The sequence below is a fragment of the Condylura cristata genome, unplaced genomic scaffold (genome assembly GCF_000260355.1).
Source record: "Condylura cristata isolate star-nosed mole 26May11 unplaced genomic scaffold, ConCri1.0 scaffold00003, whole genome shotgun sequence".
Taxonomy (NCBI): Eukaryota; Metazoa; Chordata; class Mammalia; order Eulipotyphla; family Talpidae; genus Condylura; species Condylura cristata.
The window spans coordinates 7,037,409-7,065,147 of NW_004567104.1; the positions used below are offsets into that span (position 1 = coordinate 7,037,409).

The 27,739-nt window shown below is 36.9% G+C and overlaps 1 protein-coding gene across 1 annotated transcript in view; it reads left to right on the forward strand.

The window, feature by feature from the left end:
* The window catches only part of LOC101622711 (EGF-like and EMI domain-containing protein 1), a 182,209-nt gene extending 159,202 nt beyond the window's left edge, over window positions 1-23,007 (forward strand). Inside the window, exons 7-12 of the mRNA XM_012730203.1 lie at window positions 132-263; window positions 4,989-5,120; window positions 6,818-6,946; window positions 10,356-10,490; window positions 13,955-14,086; window positions 22,844-23,007. Coding sequence (XP_012585657.1) covers window positions 132-263; window positions 4,989-5,120; window positions 6,818-6,946; window positions 10,356-10,490; window positions 13,955-14,086; window positions 22,844-23,007 — 824 coding nt within the window. The remainder of the gene's footprint in view (window positions 1-131; window positions 264-4,988; window positions 5,121-6,817; window positions 6,947-10,355; window positions 10,491-13,954; window positions 14,087-22,843) is intronic.
* Window positions 23,008-27,739: the final 4,732 nt, after the last annotated feature.

Genomic DNA, 27,739 nt, shown 5'->3' on the forward strand with positions numbered 1-27,739 from the left:
TTTTTTTTTTTTTTTTTTTTTTGCCCTCAGGGAATTTGCTTAAGGGAAACTCATTCTTCAAGAAATTCAGATTGTCTTTCTACATTCAGTGACATAGACAGTATGGTCAACTAAGAAGTTTCCCATTTCAGTCTGTTTAGATCACACCTTTGGACATGATTGCAGTTTAAGCTGTGAGGACTGCATGAATGGAGGAAGATGCCAGGAAGGAAAAATGGGGTGCATCTGCCCCGCTGGTTGGGGTGGAATTCTTTGCAATGAAAGTAAGTAATGCTCTGAAGAGCTGGTAAGAATATAGGTTCTTCTTTTGTCTGGAAATTACTGGTGATGATATTTCCTTCCGTGTGCACCCTCCCCCAATATTTCAATAAGATAAGTACAACTGAGGTGGATGAGAAACTAATTTATTTGTTTTGCATTAAGAGTGGTTATGAAGTATTGAGGTTTTAAACTAAACATGTGATTAGAGGGGGGATTTTATGTTCCCTAGGATACTTGATGCCCCTTGTTTGTCCATGGAATGTAAAAGTTAATTAAAGGATCTTAATATTCTAAGCCTATAAAAATCCCACCATTTAAACAAATTATTAAGCTCAAGCAAGCTATTCCCAGTGAAAAATAAAAGAAAACATTTTGATACAAAGTGAAATTAATGGAATTGTTTTACCCTTTCCAGCTTCTTTTGTTTTGTTCATTATTTTAAAAATAATTTTAATACAGTCAGTACTTTAGATTTTGATGTCTCTCATGAGAAAACATGAATGATTAATAAAACTTTTCCTTTTAGTCTAAATGAAGTTGTACTTATAGGTACTAAAGTTTAATAAAAATAAAACATATCAACTGTTTATTTTTTAGTGTATCTTATATTAATTCAACAGCAGGTTTTTTTTTTAATCATTGTGATGGCTAGTAAGAGAAATTAACAGATATTCTTTTGAATCCTTTGTTAGTGGGATAAATAGCACACATATTGTTTCTTTTATGAAATAGATGCAAAACTTGAGCCATAACAATGTAATGGTTTAACTAAAATATAACTTAGTGAGCTAAAGGTTTGAGAATCTCCCTCAAACATTCCTCTTTACGAAGTTTTTCTGTTGTTCAAAAATCAGTAAAGTGTCTCATTTCCTAACACATAAAAATTAGACTTATGTTATAACAGGTGACCTTCATAAATTCTTCAATTTTTTTAATGCTAATAACAATTGTCCAGCAAACTAAACCACTCACTTTTTAATGCTTTTACATTTATCACCTTTGTGCTGTTTAAAAAACTGTCACCTTTGCTCATGGGTGCTGATTACAAGAAAACTTCATTTGATAAACACAGCCAAACAGTCAAACTATATTTTTTGTGGATTAAAATCATACACACATACTTCAATGGGCTAGTTAACTCTGCTCCTATTTTGTCTCCTGTAATAGAATGAGAGATAGTTGTCAAAACCTATTTACATTTCTCCAAATATGAGGCATACATCCCACTGAATAAGCAAATGTATTGGTACTGAGATACCCAGCTATGTTGACTTGTAATTTAACATATACAACTATATAGAAGTGGAATCAAATACAAGTTGTCACATAATATTAGGGAGTAATGCTTGCTTCTGCTATTATATTTTGCTGGTAAATATGTATCTTTTAAACCCTTGATTCCATAAATGGCAACATGAGAGATTAAGCTATAAACCAAGCTCAGATACATCAGAATTAAATATCTGTAGTAAAAAATTAATATGAAAATGTTGAAGTTGCTGATAAAATGAAGATGAAGTAAACCTCTTTTGGGATGTAGAAACCTTGAATATTTCCTCAGTGTTCACATGACTCTGTAAAGGGAAATCTGTCCCTGAGGTAGAAGCTTATATCATGTTTAAACATCTCTGTTTCATTATTTTTAGAGATCGGAAAATATAGCAAGGAATTTTGGGGGAGGGGGAACCCAAAAAATATTCACTATTTTTTTTAATGAAGTAAACATCTTCAAATAATTTTCCATATTTTTTTAAATTAAGGTCATATTGATTTATAGCACTGTCTGTGATCAGAGGCATAATATCACCTCTTGCAGTGTATATGTCTAAACCACATCCCCACCAAGGCACCCTTAGTTTTCCACCAGACTCTATTTCCAACCCTTCCTACTTTGCTCTTGCCTCACCTGCTTCCTATCTACCAACCTCAATTAAAATCTCAGATTTCTAGGGTATCTTATCGGTTTACTATTATCTAAAACTTTTTATTTTCTTTTGTTTTTCTACAGTCAACATATAAGTGCCAACATCCAGTATTTGTCTTTCTCCAGGCTTATTTCACTTAACATAATTCCCTCTGGTTCTATTCATGTCATTACAAAAGGCAAGGATTCATCATTTTTATGTAGTTGAGTAGTATTTGATTGAGTATAGATACCATATGTTCTTAATTCACTAATCTGTCTTTGGGCATTTAGGCTATTTCCACAGATTGCTTACTGTAAATAGTGCTGTAACAAACATAGTCAATTAATGTTTTTGTTTGTCAGATAGATGCCTAGGAGTAGATTTGCTGTATAACAAAGTAGATCTAGTTTTAATGTTTGGAAAAATCTCAACACTTTTCCACAAGGCCTAAGTAAGTCTACATTCTCACCAGGAATGTAGAGGTTTTCTTTTTCTCTGTATCCTCATTAACACTTGTTTGTTCTAGGTCATTCTCACAGATGTGAGGTGGTAACTCATTGTGGTTTCTATTTGCATTTCTCTGATGATAAATGATGATGAGCATATTTCAGTGTGCCTGGTCATCTGTAAATCTTTGGAGAAGTGCCATTTGAGCTCTTCTGCCAATTATTTTTTATTAGATTTTATTAGTTTTTTTTTCTTCGTTTTAAGTTGTATGAGTTCTTTGAATATCAGCCTGTTCTCAGATGTGTGGTGCACAAATACACTTTCCCATTAAGTATGGTGTCTTCTTGTTTTAATAATAGTTTCTTCCACTATTTAGATGGATTTTGGTATACCCCATTTTTTTTTATATTCTCTCTCTCTTTTTTTATATTGCTGTTAAAGACAAAACCACAAACATTGCTGAAGTGTATGTCATGCTTTTTAACCTATGTTTCTCTCTATATGCTTATAATCTCAGGTCTCACATCCAAGTTTTTAATATATATTAATCTATATTAACCCATCTGTCATATTAGAGAGAGATCTAGTTTTATCCTGTTCTGTATAGCTTTCCTAGGTCTCCTGACACCATTTATTGCAGAGAATTTTCTTTCTCCAGTATCTACTTTTGGCAGCATTGCCATAGATTCACTGTACACATACGTGGGGATTTATTTCTGAACTTTAAATTGTATTCCATTGGTTTGTATATTTGCTTTTGTTCTAGTGCCATGATGGTTTTGATTATTATTGTTTTGTAGTATAGTTTGAAACCTGAAAGATTTATACTGCTGATCTTTCCCTTTTTTGTTAGGATTATTTTGGTTAAGTTATCTTTTATGGCTCGATATGAATTTCAGTAATTTGTCTTCTACATCCTTGAAGAATTCCATTGAAGTTTTGATAGGGATTGCTTTGGAATCTACATATTTCTTTGGTTTAGATGTCCCTCATTCCCCATATACTCTTCAAATGATGAAAGGAAAATTTTACAAAAGAATATTTAACAGAGGTCTAGAAAGTTCATTTTCCCTAAATTGTTTTATGTACAACAAATATGGATATGTCTAATTTTACATCTTAGGAAATTATCTGAGTAATTTTAAAGTAGTCCCTTACTGTTAACCTTAATATCACGTTTTAGAACTCCATTTTGTTTGAAGAGATTTCATATTGGCTATCTCATTTGCTAATGTTACACTATCCAGTAGAAAAGGGAGATAGGAATATCTTTGTTGATAAAGCAAATGAATGCACTGGGCCTCCCAGTGGCATAAGGGGTTAAGCACAATACTATGAAGTTATCTGGAGCCACAGTAACAGAGTAGTGTAAGATTTTAAAACAAAACAAAATTTAGTTTATTAAAGATTTATTTATTTATGCATACAGAACTGGGGTACAAGCCAGAGGCGCAAGGGCTGTGGGAGGATTCAACAGAGACAGAGTGGGGTGCAGGACAAGTAGATCGACAAAGTACAATGCTGAGGGGAGCAGTGGGCAGGCCAGGAGAGGTCTGCACACCCTGGCTTGAGATCAAACTCACACTAAAGCGGCTGCTGCTTACTTGCAGCGCTGCTTCCTAACCAGTTGTGCCAGCAGGGAGGGCCAAAAAAAAGTTTAAAAAGAAACTAAGTTTCCACATTAACATCTGGAATGGGGTGGGCATATAGATAAAGGAGGTGATTTTTTTTTGTTTGTTTGTTTTAATAATATTTTTGCCTATTATGATCAAATGTTCATTAAAATGGTTACTGAAATTATTTCAAGAGTGGTATTTACTCACATTAGCTTAAAATGGGGTCTAGACATTTTTCCATTTTTTTTAATAGAGCACTGAACATTCCCCTAAAAACCAACAAACTAAAGAAAATAGTTGCTTGTTTGACTTTATCAATCATTGACCATGCAAAAATATCTTGGGATCCACAAGACAATATTAACTGGTTAAAACTCATGGTTAAAATATACATATTTTTTCTACATCTTCTTTTTCTTTTTTTAAAAAATAGAATATGTAGTTTGCTTTTATTAATTTTGGTGAAAGATGTCTGGCTACCTTTGAAAATGTGAGGGTTAGCATTTCAGAAACAGATAAATTTTGTATGTGAAACGCTTTAGCAATATTGCTGTCAATATCAATTTAACTAGCTATGTCAGTAATACCCCCAGGATTATGCCTGTCAAGCTCAGAACATGGCAGAGACGCTTTTTGGGTCTGCAAGTTTGAGACTTTGATTAGCATTAGCTAATAAAAAGACAACCTGTTTTCCTCCTTCACTGCTTGTATCACAAAGAGAATGTCCCACTATTTGCCTTCTCTGTTTTCTTGATAGCATGTTCCCTGAAGACTGGTGGGCAAGAGGATGGTGGCAGCATGTGCCACTGTCAGAACGGAGGAACCTATGACCGGCTGAGGCGGCAATGCCGGTGCCCCCCAGGTGTCCACGGGAAGTCCTGTGAAGATGGTAGGACCGTCGGGAAGGATATTGGTTTTGAGACAACTCTTAAAGCCCTTGAGGGTTTTTTTTTTTTTTTTTTTTTTTTTTTTTTTTTTTTTTTAAGATTTATTTATTTGTGCAAACAGAACTGGGGTACAGGCCAGAGGCTCAGGGGCGATGAGAAGCTTCACCAGAGACAGAGTGGGGAACAGAACAGGCAGATCAGATCGACGAAGTACACTGCTGAGGGGAGCAGCAGGGCGGGTCAGGAGAGGTCTGCCATGCCATGTGGTCACCTCCCGGGCAGGTGGGAATCGAACTCATGCGGAAGTGGTTTTAGATTCTCAGTGCTGTGCTTCAACTCACTGCGCCACGGGGGGGGGGGGGGGGGGTTTTTTTTGGTTTTTAATGGGAAATAAACTGATTAAAAGGTTGTCTGTGCTTTGAAAGATTTTTTGTTTTTGCTCAAAAAATTAAAGGTGATATCTATAAAAGCAAAAGTACAGTTGTTATGCCTGATGAAGAGTTGAAGAGCATAGCAGACAAAATAAGCGATACTTAACTCTCCAACTGTGACCTAACCAGGATGCTGCATGGTACACAGGATTTCTTTTTCTTCAGTTGAGCAAAGAGTTGAGTCTGCATGTGCAGGTTTAGACATAGGAGGAGGTGGAGAACATGTATTTGCTTTGTCTAATAAGAGAAATAAAAATGAGAGCTTATTGGTTAAATCAGGAAGGAAGAACATTGAAAAGAGGCAAGAAGGGAAAGAAGGAAAGAAGGAAGTGATGAAGAAGAAGAAGAAAAAAAAAAAAACTAGTGAAATACCGCCGAGTGTGAGTAGATATTTTATGGAACCAGTGAAGAGACCACATTTCCTATAAGGGTTGATGAAGCACAAAAAAAGAAATTGCTTTACAGGCCCAAGGACTGAAAGTGGAAGGGCAATGAAGACATAAGTCTTCAGGTATTACAAGAATCATGAAGAGTTATTGGATCTCAGAGAACACAGAACTGGGAAGATGGAAACTAAATTTACTTCACACTTGAAGAGACACAGAAAGGCTCCTGCTGGTATCCCAGCTGCTTATTTGCCTAAACAATGTTATTTTATAAATTTATCCAAACATTATTCATTAAATATTTGTGAACAACTATTAGGAATTATGAAGGCAAAGAAAGAGAGAGGCATGTTGGTGCCTCTGTGTATAACTTACAATCTTGTTCAAGGAGAAGATAGTTATAAATGTTTGAAGGTATTACAAGTTAAATATTAATGTATGTTTGGAGGTCAGACCCTGGGGACAATGCAAAGTTTGTGAGCCGGGGAGTGACTTCCAGAGGAGTGACATTTAAGCAGAAGTCTTCAGCATGAGGAGACAGAAGACAGGAAGAGTGATGATCCACGTGTTGCCTGAAGCTAACGAAAGATAGTTAGAGAAGCAGAATGAGTCAAGCAGTTCTTAATGTAACATGAGGCAGCCAGCGCAGAGGTACACGGTCCTTATTAAGTCTCAAGTTTTCAAACTGAGAGCAATGTCAATTCATTGTAGACATTTGGTTGGAAAATACACAATCGTAGTTGTTCCTCTTTTTAACCTCAGTTCAATCATACTGAAAATAGCTTCTCCCAAATTCCTTATTTCATATAACAACTCTAGTAACTTTTGCATGTGGGTTAATACTTACTTTTTTTTTTTTTTTTTTGTCCTTTTTCTCTCCAGGATGCCCAAAAGGATTTTTTGGGAAGAACTGCAGAAGGAAATGTAACTGTGTCAACAATGGCTCTTGTCACCGGGTCTACGGTGCCTGTATGTGTGAGCCAGGGCACTACGGGAGGTTTTGTCATCTGAGTAAGTCACAGGCACTACAACACTGGCCTATGGTGGGGAGCTAGGAGGCTCAGAAAAATACAGAGGAAGAGAGTAAGGAAAATATACCATTTTATATGGTCCCATCATATATATTTGACAATAGTGTTCTAATCTTTGTTTAGCTTCCTTGCATTTATAGAATATAGAATTTGATTAATGAAAGAAAAATATTTCTGATTTTTTTCTAATCAATGTTTGCCTTAATAATTAACACCAGATTGTGTATAGTTAACTTACATGAAAATTTAACACTTTAGAGTAGTTGACTATCGAAGCTCCAGAATAAATCTTTTATTTCAAGGTTCAGGAGCAAAGCAATTTCTTTCCCTAAAAAAAAAAAAAAAAAAAAAAAAAAAATTATTTATGATTTTTTTTTTTTTGCATAGAGCTTGGCATAGGTTAGAAGAGAGGAGGATGAGCTGAGTCAACAGAGATAGTCTTTCCTTAAATTTCTAAAGCAGACTATTAACTTTTTATATTTGCTAAAAAGATGTGAGAAGACATAATCCCTAATACATATAACAACCCACCAGTAATTTAAGATTCTTCCAGTGAGGCAGCTCTGGACATTCACTTTCCCCTTTTGATGTTGCATGTAAATATCTGAGCCTAAATAGTTGCTGTTCTTTGCCAATTCATTATGCCTTTTTCTGAAAATTCCACATACATGAACATCAGTACCCCAGCCAATTTGTGCATGAAGAGAACTTTTAGAATCTTAAATATTGAGTTACATATCTGCAGGTTTTGCATTTTTTAATAAAAGTCATGTCCTTGAAAACAGAGAACAAATTATGAATCCACTAATAACCAGTGAAGGCATCATAGAAAACTGAACCTGTGTTGTAAGGAGAGGGTAGGCTTGGATGAGAAGATAATAAGGAGGGTATAGGTAAAAGTGAAATGGGAGGTAAAGATAGTGCGTTCCAGAACATCCTGTTCCTCCTAGAATATGTCAAGATAAGACTGGTGGTGCAATGGATTAAAGGACAGCACTATGAAGTTAACGCTAGCTGCTTAAGCACAAGTTCAATCCCTGGCCAGGTGATCATAGAAATAAGTGTGACATCTTTTTTCTTACTGTTCCTCTAGGACATTAAGGCATGTACTTTTCTCAGTAATAGCCTTTTAATATTTTATACTATACTATCAGGTATTTTGATAAAATTAAATAATTATCTGGGAAAAACTTGAATAGCTTCTGGTGGTTTTGATGGTAGTTAGTATTTAGAATGTGACTATCTTTTTTTCAAGTTTTTTTTTTTTCTTAAGATTTACTTATCTGAGCATACAGAACTGGGGTACAGGCCAAAGGTACAAGGGTGGTGAGAAGATTCACTAGAGACAGAGTAGGGAGAAGAATAGGCAGATTGACAAAGTACACTCCTGAAGGGAGCAGCAGGAGAGAGACAGGAGAGATCTGAGGCACCACATGGATCACCTCCCTGGCCAGGGATCGAACTTGTGCTGAAGTAGCTAGAGCTAACTTTGTAGTGCTGCACTGTAACCCATTGCACCACCAGGGAGGACCCGAGAATGTGACTATGTTTAGGGAAAACGTGTGCATGCCAGTTCTTCAGGACTCATTTCTTAGACATGAGAGTTTCTTTATTTTTGCCATATGGTTGACTCTGAGAAGCTTGGGTTTTCAAATCTATTTATTAGTTTTCTAGGGCTATTATAATAAAATACCACAAACTGTCTTATACAACAAAAATTTATTGTTCTGGAAGCTAGTAATCTGGAATCAAGGTGTTGACAGGGGCATACTCCCATGGAAAGAAAAAAGGAAGCATCAGTTGCAAGATTTTGGCTTGGTTACTGGTAGCTCCTTGGCTTGCACAGCAGAACTCCAGCCTTCACACTTTCTGTGTATCTCTATGTCCCAAATTCCCCTAATTATAAGGACATCTGTCATATCATATTAGCTGCCCATATTCTAGTATCACCTCATGTTAACTAATTACATTGACAAAGACACAGTTTCCAAATAAGGTCACATTCTGAATTAGTGAAGGTGAATTTTTAGAGGACATATTTCAATACATAACAAACCCTACATAGGTTTTATTTTATATTGCCAAAAGTGATTGCTGCTTTCACTTTCCCCTAAGTTTATATCCATAGTTACATGTTCTTAAGATACTGAACTATCACATTTAAGAATGCCATTATTTCTAAGATGTACCCTGGACCACAATTATATGTGTTGAACTAAGAAGAATAGGGGATGGAAGTCACTGAGGGAGATGAAAATTATAGTATGAGCAAGAAGAGACCTATATTGAGGAACATAATACCTCTGGATACCTTGAGGCTTGTTGGGTCTGGGAAAAAAAACTCAATATTGGCAATCACAGGAAGGATGAGAGAGGGACTACACAATTTATCTTTAAAAGTGAAAAGGATTAGTTAGTAATTTCTTTCCTGGTTTGTGGGTAACTCAGCTATCTCTGGGAACTGAGACCAGGATCTCAGTTCCTACATGGTGGTATTATACCACCACTTTATTATCTCTGCTAATAATAGCAGATATTAGTAGCTGTTGATAATTTCCAGCCATTATCAAGTCAAGTGGATTGTTATATTATCACCAAGGAATTATCAGCAGCAACTCTTATGCAGGCATATAAAACAGTTAATTTCAACCTGGAAGGCACTTGAGGAATCTTATTTGAAAAGTCCCTAAGACATCTAACGATGGAAGAAAAAGTAATCAGCTATATTTTGGAAAGATAATTGAATTACTTGTAAGTAAATCTTCAAAGACTAAGAGATGGGTATGTTTTCCTGGATGCAAAACTAGAATTTCAAGTTAAAATTCCTGAACTGATATCATCCCTAAAACTCAACAACATGAGAAAACTAATGAAGAAAAGGCAACACCATTTGCCTATGATGTGGCCATGATAATGCTGTTGACATGATGAAAACCTTGTGTTATCTACACAATGTAAATTTATTTCTAATTACCATATAATGAAAGGGAGTGAAAGCAAAAGGCAAGTCTTCACATTAGTGCTTGTCCATCCCTTCTGAGCTGTGGCAGGATGAATATGGGATCTGGCAGACCTCAGTAGTCCATGGAGAATATTAACTATAGGGACCAATGGAGCACACTGGGAAGCAGTTTCTCTCCTGGAAACACCAAAGCCTATTACATAGTTCAGGCATCACTATTCACATCCAGTTGCCAAAAGGCAAATGAATTGCCTGATTTGAAAGACATTTGTTTTCCTTTCTTTCTTTTTTTTTTTTTTGGCATCAGGTAGATTCCCTTGTTTTCCATATAATCAGGCCCTGCAGAACTACATGCCTGTGCACCCACGATGTAAAAGAAAACAAAGCATGGCTTTCAGGTAACCACTTTGCCTCAATCTGCTTGCAGACTGTCCCAAGGGGGCCTACGGTGCTGGCTGCTCTGCAGAATGTCAGTGTGTAGAAGAGAACACCCTGGAATGCAGCGCCACAAATGGCAGTTGCACCTGCAAATCTGGTTACCAAGGCAACAGATGCCAGAAAGGTACAATCTGATGATAAATTTGCTTTCCTCTTTAATAGAAATGCTCAGGCTTTGTTCAGCACCACATGATCATTAATTAGTTAATCCACCAGTGTCCTCAGGAGATGGGTAAGCTTTATTAATCCCTTATTTGCAGGTGAGAAAACCGAGATACAGGGTAATAAAGTTATTTAACCTTGTCTTCGCAGCCTCTGCTATTAGCTGTCCCCTTGCTAGTTTGAGCAAGGGAAGAAAGATCACATTGCAGAGAATCTTATCCAGAGAAGATTAAAGCTGGCCAGTCACTTCTTTGAGCTGAACTAATCAACCAAGGACACTGCTAGCTCCCAGAGTTAAAGAATAATGTTCTTTATATCTAAAAATAGATCACTCCAACAAAGACAATTCAAAGATTTTAACCATAGGAATTTGGGAAAATTTAAAGATGGGTATCAGTGGACCCTTTTTCAAATTGCTAAGCCTTTCATAATTGATTTGTATATATATATATATATATAAATATAAAAATGAATGTATAACATATAAATATATTTGTGTGTAGGTGCATATAAAATCTGGGAAGCAGCAAACCAAAGCTTATTTGTGACTGTCACTTTTTTGAGGTTCCATATCACCTTTTTACTGAATCTTGTCAATACTGTGCTACATGAAATTGCAATTTTCAAGTGTCCTTGAACATACGTCCTCCAGAAGTTCTTATGGTTTTCTAAAACATATCATGTATTCTAATTATTATTATGTCTAATATTTATTATCTGTCTCCCCTGCTAGAATCTAAGTATGAGGAAAGACATACTTATTTTGTTCACAGAAGTATCTTTATATTCCTTTAATAACTCTGACATATAAGAGAGGCTCAATAATATTTTATTGTGCTAGTTAAGCTTGCAAGTTTCAATTTTTAACCTATACACTTTTCTAAATTATCAGATATTCTGAATAAAGCACATGTTGCTATGTCATTCAAAGGAAACTATCACATTATTATTTCCTCCTTAATACCTAGAACTGAGCATATAATAAACAAAAATATCATAACCAATGCATATATTGTGTTGCAAGTGATCTGAAAGTCTATGTGAGAACAGATTTGAGAGGAAGCTGTCACATGTCAACTCTTGAATCCTCTGACAGTTCCAGGCACTGGGATCAAAGGTTGTCTTTGATCCTCATGTATTACACATCACTCCTCACACATTGTTCTCACAAGGTTTGCAGTGTTTCTCCATAGGGATGAGACTCGTCCAGGTAGCCATGAGGCAGTGGGACACCCTCAGTATGTGAGCAGAAATGCCCATCTAGATTTCTTAGAAAGCTATTTAGGTAGCTGAACTGTGTGACTTTCTAGGCAAAGAGAGAAAAAACGAGAATTGTACAAATGCATTTGATAGGGTATAAGAATGGGTCGATGCCAAGCTATAAGCCTCCTTTCTGTTTCAATTAACTTGTAAGATGAGAGGCTGTCCCTTTTCATCCTCACCAGAGAGGTCATATCCTGGAAGTCAATGCATGAGGAGACAAAACCATATGCACGCACCTGGGTATATTTAATTTATTCTAATGACATTTTTTAAAAGCAGCTGCTGAATATACTATATTGGAGAATGCCTCAGAGATCCCCAGGAAAGGAAGGAAAATGAGTTGAAAGTCTATGCAAATCAGCAAAATAGAGAGGTCACCGTAATCTCTGGAAAACATATTATTTTTCAATCAGATAACTTTGTCCAATTCTGATACTTTTGTCTATCCACAAAATGAAATTATGAATCAGACTGGAGTGGGTGAATGGGAGTGCTGTGATTGGCACCTTAAATCAAGGCAAAAGAGCTCTCCAACAGTAGTGCATGATGAAAATCAGGCCTGTTGTTTGTCTTTCTTTTTTAAAGAGTGAAGTATCCCAAGTGCTCCTAGAGTCAGACTTATCTTTAAAAATCTTTACTTTATACCTGTGTCTAGATTGCAGATGAATAGTTAATTAAAGACTGCAAATTGTTTCAATGGCTCTAATGAACACTACTCTCCACAATCAGTACCAGGCTGTATTGAGCCCATCAGTGATAACTTTGAAGAGTAGAAGAGTTGGCTTCTACAACTAATGTGTGAAATAAAAAAAAATAATAAAAAAAAAAGTGGGGGGAGCTTGGGCAGACTGTGAGTTTGTGAGTTTACCTTTGCCTTGTATTGATCAGTTTGCCTTCTGGCACATTTTAGACTCCATCAGGAGTCAGACCCTTACCTGAGAGGACTCTGGCACTTAGTCCATACAGTGAGGCCTATTAAACCAGGTGTTAACATAAAAGATTTTTGCTGTAATAGTCCATGTTGGAGAATTTTAGGTCCCCAACATCAGTTTAATTGGCTTGAAAGATGCTCAAGTACTTAGTATTGGAGTTCATGGTGGGTTTAGTGGCTGAAAGAACCAGTTTTAGGGATCAAAGGTCTGGCTGAAATCCAGACTGCTACTTACTAGCTGTCTGACCCAGCCTAAGTGACTCAACTCCTCAGAGTCTCAGGTTCACATGTAAATGACGCAGAAATGCTTATGGCATGCAGTGATATTCATGTAAATGTGAGATAATTTATGTAAAATACATGGCACAGAGCAAGCCATCAGCAGATAACAGCCAGGAAAGGTATGAACATCCCAGAAAATGTCATTGTTAGTATTTCAGAGATTCCACTTAAAACACAAGGTTACTTCACAGCCCAATTGGTTTGATGTAAATTTCCACAGTTGTTATATGTAGTAAAGTTTTACTGCTTCCCTGTGTTAAGAGAATGTTCCCCATCAGGTTTCTAATTCTAAATTTTTCAGTGGAAAGGCATACAATACAACTCTACATGACCCTCCACCGTCCACCAGATTGGCCCCTCCTGTTGTAGTTCGAATGATGTTTGGCAAGATGACAAGTTTTCCTCTTTCCACATTTTATTCAGTATACATACTTACAAAATATACAAATCAGGAAACTCCAGGATGATTACTATGTCTTACAAAAGAAGCAAATGCAGGAGTACAAAATTCAGGCAAACATTTGGGGACAACTTCCTGAACACTACACCTCAGAAACTTCCTTCAAATTACATCTCATTTTCAGGTTTTGTTCTGTGCAACTGGCTCCAAAGATATACATCAAATTGTTTCCATTGTTACTGTCTGAAAAAACACATTTTCAGCAAAAAGCCAACCTTTGTATCTGTGTTTCAAAATGACAAGATACAGCATCATGTTGATTTCTTCAGGGAATATATTTGGAAGTGCTATAAATCTTCAGAATCTACTTGAATGTTTCTTTGCAGCTCAGTCACACACATATGTACATACACACACACACACACACATACACACATGCATGCATGCACACTTTTCCAACTCATTTAGGAACAACAGAAATATGGGACCATCTTGAAATTTATTGCAAGCCTTAGCTCCTTTCTTTTTCTCCCTTTTTGTTTTTTCATAGCCTGCCCTGATGGTCTCTGGGGAGAAGAGTGCCGGTTGTCCTGTGGACCCTGTGAGAATGGAGGTCAATGTAACAAAACATCTGGAAACTGTGACTGTACTCCTGGTTACACAGGATCAGCCTGCACTGTGGGTAAGTCATTAACAAATATAAGAGAAGAACAAAGTCAACATAGTTTTATATGTCCCTCCCCTACCCAAAGGTTTTATGTGTTATTATGTCAGACTACAATTGCATATAATTACACTTATAGTATAATTGCTGCTTAATATATTAACATGGTACCTTTTTATCCTGTGGATTGATGAGATGCTGCTTCTGCTAGTTTCACCTGGACACTCTTGTGTGACTGCTTCTAGCTGACAAGGTTAGTTGGGAACTGTGCTGGACTGGACTTTTCAACCAGAAAAAAATCTCACTTTTCCTAGACACAGAATTTCTGCATTAGTTTGAGCTTCCTCATAGCATGGCGGTATTAAGACAACAATCCAGGAAGAAGTGTGTAAAGTATGAATGCAGAAGCTGCAAATGTCAAAAATGTAGATTTAGAAACCACACGGTGCCAGTTAGAAAGAATTCTGCAAATTCTTTTAGGTAAAGGAAGTCAGAGGTCATCAAATTCCAGAGGAGGAGAAAGTTTGTACTTCCTGAAGAGACCAGTAGCAAAATCTAGTGCAGAAGACCTGCAAAAATGGGAGATATGTCTACAGCTATCTTTAGAAACAGTCTACCATATAATACTATTCAAACACTGAAAGGCAATTCAAAATTTTACTAGACTTTTATCATTCTTGTCTGAGTGAGAGCAGATAGATGCTGATAAAAATACCTGAACTGAGACTGGCTTCAGGAAAAACAAACAAACAAACAAAAACAGGAGAGCTATTGCTCTGCTCCCTAGTTTCTTTTGGGGATCCCTTTACAAACTCTGTTAACCTCCCTACTTCATCCACCTTGGAGCTGAGTAATATGAGAACTGAAGGGAAACTGGGCTGAATGGTAAAGGATAATATTTACATGATCATTTCACATGAGTTCAACAAAGGTGAGCCAAAATCTCTGTTAGTGACTATAGGAGGTATCACATGTCACTTGAATTAATTTTCAGCACTTTGGGCATTCTATAAGTCAATAAAAAGAAAAGAAAACCAGTATCTTAAGCTATAAATATAAAATATACAGCCAGGATGGTATTATCAATTAAAGAGTCATCTGATCATTTGGGGGAATTAACTACTGACCCTAAGGATAACCCTTAAGCAAGGCTGCTAAAACAACTTCTCTACTTGGTGACACTTTTTCTACATATAACAAGATAGTTTGTACTTTAAGCTTGTCATCTTGGCACTGTAGACAGGCATTTCAAATAGAATGAAAGTTGGCTGGAACAGCAATTGACTATCCTTAACTACTTGTTTGCTTTAAAAAAAAAAAAAAAACTAAAGGTAAGAATTTACATATTCAAAAGGTAGTCATTTGCTATTTCTATAATGAAATGACATTTTCTCTTATTTTCTCTTGCCTAATTCAGCTTTAATGGAATAATCATTAAGAAGGTAGTGGTAAAGTTTATACTGTTCCAATTGTCCAATGATATAGACACTTGGAAAATAAGGAAAAAAAGAAAAAAAAACATTCCTCTGTTTAAAATAGTATCTCAATACTTCTATTATGTTTCCTTTTCATCCTACATCTTTAACTCAAGGACTTATATCACCATATAGACCTGAGAGTTTTTTTGTGACAAGTAGTAGTACTGGAATTTTCTTGGCAAACTGATACATGAGATAGTATGTTGAATTTAATAGGCAAAATTACTCACTGACTCCTAGTCCCATTCAAATTTAACATTGTATGTTATTGATGTTATCTGATTTTACACACACAGAGACAAACACAAATTATATAATCACCATAATAAAATATTTTTAAAAATAAGTGGAACCAAAAGATATGGCTCATTAAAAATATTTCATGCCCACTCTACAAAAGAATGTGTGTGGCATTTAAAAGAAGGCTTGTGTTTGACAAAAAAGCATACATTTCTCTAACTGTCCTGGTATGGCACTTACAGAATTTTAAAACCTAGTCTGTATAATGAACTGTAAAAACACTTATAGGCTTTACAATGTAGTATGTTGTAGCGGCAGGAGAGAACAAAAACTATTTCTATAGATCTGGCTTTACAGAATTTCCAATTTTTGGAAGTTATAAATACAAATACTTAGGGGAAATATTTTTATTGGTTTTATTATACTGGGTTAGAAAACTTATGGGGTTTTGGAGTCTACTTCAACCCACATCTAAAGAGTGTGGCTTCATAGACATTCTCATAACTTTCACAAGAATGTGCCATCCCAGCCCTCCCTGGCGGTGCAACAGGTTAAAGTACAGCACTAGGAAGCTAGTGGTAGCAGCTCCAGCACAAGTTCCACCCCAGGCCAGGGGGTGACCCACATGGCACAGTAGACCTCTCCTGCCCCATCAGCAGTGTACTTCGCTCCCCTCAGCAGTGTATTTCGTCAATCTGCCTGTTCTGCTTCCTACTCTGTCGTTGGTGAATTCTCTCACCACCCTTGCCCCTCTGGCCCGTACCCCAGGTCTGTAAGCATAAATAAATAAAAATGTAAAAGAAAAAAAAAAAGGATATGCCATCTCTGTGAAAGTTGTAGCCTTATTACCAACTAATCTAAAAAGTAGGCCCTCCCTGGTGGTGCAGCGGGTTAAAGCACAGCACTGAGAATCTAAAGCCACTTCCGCATGAGTTCGATTCCCGTCTGCCCCGGAGGTGACCACATGGCGTGGCAGACCTCTCCTGACCCGCCCGCTGCTCCCCTCAGCAGTGTACTTCCATGATCTGCCTGTTCTGCTCCCTACTCAGTCTCAGGTGAATCCTCTCACCCTCCGCAACTCTGGCATGTACCCCAGTTCTGTATGAATAAATAAAAAAACCTTAAAAAAAAAAAAGTAATCCTTTTTTTATCCCTACATTATTTATAATTATGTAAACACAGAAGGGAAGCAACCTAAATATCCACCAAAAGGAACATAAATGAAAGATTATATAATGCGTCAGTGGACTATTCTGAGAACATAAATTCATGATTTGAAAGAAACTGTAATGTAAGGAGAATTAAAATTAAATTGATGCTAAATGATGTTTATAAGGAATGACCCAAAGTTGTAGGAAAATGTACTCATGTATGTGTATACAAAATGGAAAACTATAGCAGAAAGGACACCATTATTAGCAAGGATCATTTTAGATGGAACTATTGGTGATTTTTTTTTATAGATTTTTTCCATATGTACTATTTTCCCCTCAACAATTAGGGAGAAAAGTACATCATCTTCAATCAATTATTGACTAAACAGCTAAGTATAACTGTCTGCTCTTAAGTATGTCTGCTAGCCTTAACTGTTCCCATAATAATTGAGATGGATTGCTTATATTCTACTTGATGTTGCTCTTTTAATTTAGGACTGTTTTCTTCTGTTTCACATGATGCAGATATTTTGCAACACCACTAAAATTCTCTCCTTTTTATTATTTTTAAAGATCATTTTATTGATTTATGTCCACTTTGCAACTAATTGCGTTGGAATCTTGAAGACACAATTTAGGACTAAATCCTGGAATCATAGGCCATATGCATTAGTCACATGCAAAGTTAGATTTAGTGAAGGCTTAATTAAATCTACAAATTTTTTATAAAAACAAAGTATGTTTGGAGGTCCCCCGATGGTACAAAGGGTTAAATCTTAACATAATGAAGCTACCCATAGCCACTGTAGCACCAGTTTGATCCCAGCCAGGGAGCTGATCCACATGATACAGCAGACCTCTCCTGTCTTACCCACTCCTCCCCTCTGACTGTATTTTAGTACATCTGTCTGTTCTGCTCCCTTCACTGTCTCTGGTGAACCCTCTTCCCCTCCATCCCTATACCTCTGGCCTCTACCCCAGTTCTTGGATGCATAAATAAAATAAAATATTAAAAAAAGTTACATTTGTTATGCAAACATTATTAAATATGTTTGTCACTGTATGGGGGGAGAAGCAATTTAATTTCTGGGTAAAGTATCAATTTTTCAATATCTATAAAAATGATAACTGCACATATCCTCTGAACCAGTAATTTATTTAAGGGCTTATTTTTAAAAATACACTTGTTTGTATGTGAAATATTATTTTAAAAAGGACTAAAAGAATATGCCAACAACAAATATCCATTCTCCTTTCCTCAGAAATCCTACTTTCTATCCCTCACACTCATTTTGTTATTATGCCTCTGAATTTTTCCATTATTCTTGAGGGTTTCTAAAACTGTATCTTCAATAATAAAGGGGAGAAATTAGAGAAGATGGGGAGAAGAGTAGTGACAATTCAGATATACTTCATGCTGGAAGAGTGGTGACAATTCAGATATACTTTATGCTTTAAACATCATAGGATCAAACATCATGAAAACCCTGGTTTGTAACACTTACTGATTTCCATGATGAAATCTAGAGAATTCCTGAAGAAGTAAGCTTCTGGATTTGTAGTCGCAACTGCATTATAACATGGACTGGCAAATAATGTATTCTGAATACAATTAATGTTTTCTTAACTTTTACTTTCTCTCCTGATTGTATGACTTTTCAGGTCTTGACATGGATTTGCTACTTTTAGATAGATAATTAGTTTGACCTTTCTGGTTGAATTAAATTAACCAACTATAGTGTCAACCAACTAAAACTTCACTATTTAGTTATCTTATTTTAAAAACAAAAATAAATTATTTAGCCGAATTGATTCAAGACTATAGGCTGACAGAGCCTCCTCACTCACTTTCTCTAGAATTCATATAGCTGGAATACTGATTCAGATCTTGTGAAACATTCGCTCCTTTAAACCATTTTAAATTGTTTTCTAATTTCTTGTAACAACCCTACCATAAACTAAGGCTAATATTTCCTCTATGACAACATTGTATAAAAGAAGACAGTTATCCAAGCAGAAAAAAAGAACATGTAAAGCAAAATAAAACAAAACAAATGAACAGATAAAAATTGATTAGAAGAGAAATTAAAGCTCTTAAGCATCACTGAACACAAGGAGGTAAGCTGCAACAAGCTTGTAACATCTCTGAATCAATCTTAAATCTGAGTTTAAAATTGTTGTAAAATAAATTGTATTTAAATAATACATCGCCCATCCTTTCCTGCAGTGAGATGCATATCTCTTACTAATCTGGTTCTCAGCAGGCAGTCCAGCCTGATGAAGTATCAGCAAAATGTCAGCTCCCACAGAGAAGCACCACAGAGAGGCGACACTGAAGCGGTGACAGGTCTTTCAAAAAGCTATTGTGCAAATTCAGTTTTAAACTAGGAGTGTGGTTGAGGACTGATGGATATGTCATTACCAATGCGTTCATCTCCTCGTTATCTGCAGGTATGGATGGGAGCTCTGGTGCACTGATATTAAGTTGAGGAGTAGGAGATCTGGTCTTCAGGAGATTTGACTTCCTGTGTTTTCAAAAAGTTTACATTGAAATGAGCTGAGACTTTTTAATCTCATGTTCTTTTAGCATATTCTGAGAACTACCCTTTCCCATATTATCATCTACCATAATGTCTGAGTTAGATCTTTTAAAACAAGGTCAATCTTGTCGTGCTATAACTGTCAGTGACGTACTAATGTCCCTTGAACAATAAAGTCATATCTCCATAAACACCAATTATCAATCTGCCTCTACCATTATTTTCACTGCCCTTTATATTTTAATAATTTCACCAAGCACCATGGACCTTTAAAATGTGGTGTCATTGTTCATTGCTCTACATACTAATACATTTTTTTCTCCTCAGTTTGCATTGCTTATTTAAATTCTTCAGGAAATTGTTTTTCCAGTACATGTAAACATACAAAATAATAAACAAGTATACTGAAACCCTTCCTTTCATAGCCTCACCCATCATCTTGCATTGTAGGTATCAGCTTACACATGATTAAAACTATCATTCATTTTTGTCTTCTCTAATTCTCAGTATAAAATCGATACCCAATAATTCCTGTCAACTAAGCAAAAAATTTTGGAGTTAATTTTTTTAAGAAAATCCACAAAGTCAAAAAAACAAACAAAACATCATCAGAAAACAGCCTTTACAGTGTATGAATACTGGAACACTATTAGCAACCAACACTAGATGAACTGAATGTCGTTGGTAGGCCCTTTAAATAGCTATTGCAAAAGGAGAGAGGAAGGTCTGTGCCTACTACCACAACTGGTCCTTGTTCCATTCTAAAAGTACTTTTTGAGGTCCTTTTAAGGATTAAATTAACAATATCTGGCACTAATGAAGTTATCATGATTCTTTAAGGTTCCTCTCACATTGTAACAGGAACTTCATTGCCGCTTTGCTATGAGAACTCCAGGAGTCCTGGAGCAGGTGTGAAAGGCAGACTCTGCTACTTGAGCAGAAGTTCTTGTGCCATTTATTGAAAGTCTAATGAAAGCCCATCATGCAGCAATGGTATGAAGAATAAAGTCCAGAGGGTGGCATTGTTTTACCAGGGACAGGGAAGGGAACATTGTGACCATATGTCAAGAGATCTTTGTGACAGCAAATCATTTGATGTTATCACTGGCAGAGTTACTCAAGACAACCATGGAGACCTTCACATAATCAGGTTAAAAATGGCCTAAGAGTTCCTGGGTCTACCTCGTGGTAAGGGCTGTACTCCATAGATAGTCAAGGAATGCTCTTCTGTGACTTGCAGATAGCAAATTGGCCACAGTTGCCCATGAGTGGCCAGCTAATAAGCAGCTCATAGGAACTCACACTCTCAGGATTCTAGATTTCTTTCCTATTCTCATCTGCACTGTAAACCATCATAGCTTTTGATATAACAAAGAAACCTTAGAAGTGCTTGAACATCTCTAGCTCTTAGTTTCTATCTAAAAAAAAAGGGGATTCAGCTATCTAATAATATAGGATAGACAGACATACATATAGATAGATGTAATTTTATATATAACTCAACTATAATAAATGAAAGTATGTGGTAAGGTTAAGCATATATTACATAGTGTAATTTTATTATACAAAGTAATGTTAATTGAGTACCTATACTGTATTCACTGTGATATTACTCAGCGAATCATCAGAAAAACTAACAGGGTTTGGTACTATGGTTATTCTTTTAGTATGAATGAAGAAGCTAAACAGGAAAAGTTAAATAATGTTCAAGGTTCATATAATTGTAACTGAGGGTTAGACAGCCAGTAAAGTTCATACCAGCTCTTGACATTATAACTCTAATAATATATATTGTTATTATCAAAAAGATTACCAGCCAATACCCTTTAGAGAAAATTAATATTCCATAGAATAACATAAGCAATGAAACAGATTGATTAAGGTTGTTTTCGTTTGACTCCAGATGTGTAAGTTGCAAAAAAAGTACTATATAACCAAGAAAGTTGACATGTTAACTGCAATGTAAGCCTCTAGTAATTTTAACAATGGAGGGAGGATGAATTTTGATTGTAGATGTACAGCTTATCCAACTTGTTTCAGCAGTTTCAGCTGCCTGCTGCATCCCATCAGTCATGGTAGTTCTCAGAGACCTTGCTACTAGCCTGTGGGTCTTCCTGTCTGGTTGGGTCAAACTGGAAGATGGTACTGTAAATCAGAAGTTGATAATAAAATCCTGTTCATCATCTAACACACACAAAAATCACCCAAGAAGGTTTCTTTGCATTCTGTAGATTTTGAGAGGGCCGCATTTATTTTTTCTTTGTTTTAAAAGGGCTGCCTGATGTTTTGTTTGTTTGTTTTGTTATTCTACTGTTTATTCAGGTAACACCAATTTACAACACTGCATCTATCTTAGGGGTGTAGGTTCTCCCCATAACAAATTTACCATTTTATACTCCACCACCAAAGTACCAGTAGTCTGTCAATACCATGGAGCCCCACCTGCTATTCTCCCTTTCCAGGGGCCTCATTTTTCAGTTATATTTTAGGTATAATACTTGCAAACTGTACAGACTACATTACAGTGCAAATACAAAAGAAAACACTCCATATTCTTCTACCTAGTGAATAATTCTACAAGTCTAACAATAATCTTGTAACTTTTACATGTACTATGAAACCAAAAATTGTTTGGGATTCTTTATTGTGACACTTACTTTATTGTGACACTTACTTTATTGCACCTTTGATATCTCCAAGGTGTATCATACTTACTTTGCTTAATTTGTGTCAGTATTCTTTTCTGTAAAATGGTACTGAAAAGGGGGACAGGTATACATATTATATCTTGGAAAAATATTTGACACACAATTATATTCAATAAATAATAGGCTAACTAAAGTTCTTTCCTTAAAGAAAATGTCTACTAGTTCTTAAGAATTAAACAATAGCATGTGTTTTATAATAGTAAAGTGACCCGGGAAGCAAGAATCACAAAACTAGCTAAGCACATTGTCTAAGTTCTTCACTTGCTTATACAAATGTAAGACTACTCAGGCTCAGGGTAAAACAACAATGGTATTTATTTAACAAATCAGGGGAAGACCAAGAGTTACTGAGGCTAAAAGTGACCTTTTATCTCACCTAAAGCAGTGTCCAGAGTTTTTTGGTCCTAAAAAAAAAGCAGCTACTGTTGCAGGTGGTGCCCCACCCTGAGGGGTTGCTGTGAGGACAAACAGCCTTAGGGACAATGTTAAATAGTACTGGATTTTGAGGAGGAGCTTCTTGGAAAGGAAATCAATCGGAGAGAAGGCAGAAAGGAGAAGGAAAGGGAAGAAGGTTTTTCATTTGTTCAGTCTGCCTGATTCAAGGTTTGAGTTCCAGGTTTGAATCACTTCAGCATTTTGGGGGCCGGGATTTGAGCCCTTGGGCAGACTGATCTTGGAGAAGGCTACTGTGAACCTTTGAAAGTGGAGGCCAGTTGCCGAGATACTGATATGGTTCCTGGTTTTGCTGCGGATACTGCCTGGCCCAGCTGTGCGAGTGAGGCCTCTTGTGAGATCATTTTGGTGGCTGTGGCCACCTGATTGTTGATCATCTGGTGGGAAGATGGTCTTTGTGCAGGACAGTACTGGACATGACTTTGGGTGAAGCAAACGACCATTATTGGCCTTGGTAACTCTTGTTTTTCCAATTTGTTAAATAAATCCCTTTGTTGTTTCCTGAACCTGAGCAGTCATGCAGTTGTGCAGGTGAGGAAACCCAGACATTATTTGGTGAAGTATTTGGGCAGTGGGGCTTTGGCCAGTTTGGGGTCCCTTGCTGCCCAGTATTTACTGATGGCATCTTCCCACCACTGAGGACATAGAGTTCCTCCCCTGAATGATAGGCCACAACAGAAGACTCAATAAGAGATACTCCCAGAGCTACTGGGATGCCCCAGTGATACTGGTGACAGGGACCCTAAAGTGCCCAAGGCCCCATTGCCAAATCCTTTCCCAAATACTGCCTGGGTTCTTCACCTGCACACAACTGCAAGACTGCTCAAGCTCAGGAAACAGCAAAGGACTTTATTTAACAAATGGGGGTAAACAAAGCCTCTTCCTCTGGTCTCCACCTTCAGCGTTCCTCTGAAGCTTTCTCCAAAATCAGCCTGGTCCCAGGGCTCAAATCTACTGGTCCCTAAAATGCTGAAGCAACTGTTAAGGGGAAGGATATCCTAAAGGAACTCGGCAGAGTCTTATGGACTCCACCCCCTACTCCAGCTTTCTGGAGCCTACTCCCTACTCCAGTGATTGGAAACTACAACTCCCATCAGTACCAGGGAGAGAACTGCGAGGACCCAAGGGCGGAGCTAGCAGGAATGGATTCTGGGATATTTGGGGGTATAAATAGGGTGTGATTGCATCTCGCTCTCTCTGGCTCACTGGGGAAGCATCTCTCCGGATCGCGTGACTCAGTGTGTTCAGTCAGCCTAGCCGTAAGGTATTGCAGTTACTTTGTACCCCGCTCTTTCTCTGGGTTGTTGCCTATTCCTTTCCCCTTTTGTAAATAAACCCGTTATTGACCCTTTTGTATGTACGTGCAGTGCAACTGAGTTGTGAGCTCACGGGTGAGGCCCCACAGACAGCCGGCCAAGTCCACTCTGTTCTACCCTCTAACACAACTTCAAACCTAGAGCTCAAACCTTGTACACTGGAGCACAGACAAACAAGCTGCTTCTTCCCCTCTTTCCTTTCTTCTGCTCCAGTCAATCCTATTTCCTTTCCAAGGAAGCCCCTCCTCAAAAGCTGTACCTTTTACCATTATTCCTGAGGCTGTTTTTGTCTTCACAGTTACCCCCTCAGGGAGGGACACCATCTGCAACAATCCTTGGCTCAGTTGCCATCTGTGTCCCCACTTTTGGTTTTTATCACCACATCTATGGTGAGTATTGGACAAACCCTTCCATTGGCTTAAGTACAAACATTATAAAACACAGGTATTGACTGGTGTGACCAGCACAGCACCAGACAAGCAACAGTCAAGATAACAGTTGTAGCTGCTGAACAACCTGACAAATGGCCACACTCATGCAGCTCAGCTATGTGCCAGCTCTGGGTCTTCGCCTTCTCAGTCAGTCACTCAGTTACTTGCAAAGCTTCCAAACCTTGCACACCACCTGTAACTATGGCTTTAGTCACCAATTACAAAAGCAATTGGAGAGCTGAAAATCTCAAAATTGAAATAACACTCCTTTAGGAATAGCGGAGCAGACTGCTTAGCTGACATTGATTTGAGATCTCTTCTGTAAATTTAGAAGGACAAAACAAACAACAACAACAAAAAAAAAACACATTGTGTATTCTTCTACCCAGTCAATAATTTTATAAACCTAATAATAACCTTATATCATAGGGAACATAATTAGCCTCCATTTGTAAGCAGGGAGAATGAGGCGCAGAGATGTAAACTAATTGCTCAAAGCCACATGCGTAGTAAGCAAGGAAGTTAGAATTGGAAGCCTAGTGGCTTCATTCCAGTGACTGATATTAGCTACTGATATTAATTATGATGTGTATATATTGTAGTAAATAAGGAATAGAAATCTAAAGATGAGTGAAGTTTGAAAATTATTTATATACAGCTTGAAGCTTATTTAGAAGGGAGCTGTAAGGGAAATGAGGTAAAACTCATTCTGCTTTTTGTCTTCCACACAACAGACCTTGCATTTGCTGTTTTTCTCCATTTCAACACCTAAGAAATGACAGATGGACCTTGCACTTGCAACAATGTATCAGTTGTGTGGCTATGGACACTTACCAGTGCACAGGGGGCCAGGCACAGGAACTGCCTTTCTGCCTGTCTCATTGTTGGAGTGGCTTGCTCACTCTCTCTCTGCCTACCTGTATACTCAGTCCCTTGTCTCAGCATTAAAGGCCTGAAAAATCCACCGAAGTCTCCAAATTCTCTCTCTCTCTCTCTTTTTAAATATTTATTTATTTATGCATTACAGAACTGGGGTACAGGCCGGAGGTTCAGGGGTAGTGAGAGGCTTCACCAGACACACAGTGGGGAGCAGAACAGGCGGAATGAGGAAGTACACTGAAGAGGGAGTAGCGGGAGAGGTCTGCCGCGCCATGTGGGGCACCTCTGGGCTGGGAATCAAACTCATGCTGAAGTGGTTTTAGCTTTTTAGTGCTGTGTTTTATCAACTGTGCAACCAGGAAGGGCCCCAAATTCTCTTTTTTTGTCTGTGAGAAATGATAATGAAACTACCCAGCTTTGGATGGCTGCAAAACAGACATGAATTAAAATTTTGTTGGAAAGTCAGATCCTAGGACATTTAAGGAAAGACCAGAACTAGGAGTGTAGCTATGAGAGCCAGTGATGTAAGAAAGGGTTGGAGGAAATGACTAAGGTGAAGGCATTAAAGACTCTAAAAAGAAGATTATGAGTAGAAAATCAATAAATCCCCTACATTTAGTAGGATATATTTAAAGAGAAAACAGTGAATAAGATTAAGGTTTACTTAGAGCAGATGTTGCAGGCTGGCAGCATTACAACTAAATTTGACTTGCAGATGTGCTTTGAATAGTAGGCAAATTCCTTTCAAACTGTGAGATTCATTATTCTAAAAATCAGAATCTGTAGAAACACTGGACCCTTGTTCCTGTGGCACAAATGACTATATTCAATTAACTCATAATTAGCACATATTAGGTGCCTGATACCCAATTGAGTGAAATCCTCGCCACTCCTTGGTGATTCACCTGTCAAGACTCTACCTGCTTAGACTTGCACATTGCATGGCATTTGGGGATACTGTGATTTTAAAAGGTTGGAAATGTAGAAAAGAAATAGGAGAACTCAGGGATATAATTCCAAACAAGGGTGACTTTCAAGAAAAGCTTGCTAGCTGTCATGGTACTGATAAAGGAAAAAGAAAAAAAGGTAGTCACATAAAAGATATGCCATTTAAGACTTGCAATTTTTAAAAAATCCAGTAAAAAGAAGGTGATATTCAGATTGGGATTAAAAAAAAAAGAAGATGGAAAATGAGGAAGTAAACATTGGTAAATAGGAACAGTGTGGTCAATGGTGTGCTGAAGGATAGAATTGGACTTTTAGTGGTAAACAATATAGTCTATATACCTGTTGAGTCTCAGTGATGCAAACCTAAAATTTATACAGTGCTTTATAATACAATGCTACTTCAATTTAAATAAACAGCACCTATATAGTAACCTTTCAGAAGGCTTGACCATTGATCACCGATTTATATCATTTGCTAGTTAATTCACTTTTATTGTAGTGGGTCAAGTCTAACGTAATCATGACAGAGAAGATTCAGAAACCCTGAGGACTTCTAATGTCATCAAATGAAATAAAATATCTTGAAGTTTGCATTTTAAAATATCACAGAGTCTACTTAAATAATTGCTGATATTTTAAGAAGTAGCTTATTAGCTCATTTTTTTTCTATTAAATTTTCATTTTCTCCTTTACAATGAGGTTGTGAGTTACCACATAGCTGTTCAGTGAAATATCTTGTGAATATTTGTATTCCTTTGTTATACATATTAATTTCTCTTTTTCATTTCTAAATGTGTTTTTAATATTTTCTCTTTTCTTTGTTAACCTAGATAGAAGCAGATTGACTTTATTTTCTTGAAGAATTTTTGTTTTTCTATTTTCTCTTTAATTTTAATTGCATTTACTTATGCTCTAATTTTTATTAATTTTATCCTTCTACTTAGTTTTAGTTTTGTTTGTCCTACTTTTTCCATGCTGCTTTAGGCATCAGATTGGATTATTAATTTGGGATTTTTCTTGCTTCTCAATATGGACGTGTATTTCAATTATCTTCCTTCTTAAAATTGGTTTTGCTGAATCCCTGGAAGTCTGCATTAACATTTTCAATAGTCTCAAGAGATTTTTTGATTGTTTTAGTTTCTTCTGTAAGCTGGTAGCTGGTTATGTAACGTGTGGTTCAGTCACCATTTTTTTAAAAAGAGTTTTACAGGTTTTTTTTTAAGATTTATTTATTTATACATACAGAACTGGGGTACAGGCCAGAGGTGCAGAGGCAGTGAAAGGGTTCACCAGAGACAGAGTGGGGAACAAAACAAGCCGACTAACAAAGTACACTGCTGAGGGGAGCAGCGGGTGGGTCAGGAGATATCTGCCACGCCATGTGGATCACTTCTGGGACAGGAGGGGATCAAACTCATGCTGAAGTGCTTTAGTTTCTTTCTTTCTTTCTTTCTTTCTTTCTTTCTTTCTTTCTTTCTTTCTTTCTTTCTTTCTTTCTTTCTTTCTTTCTTTCTTTCTTTCTTT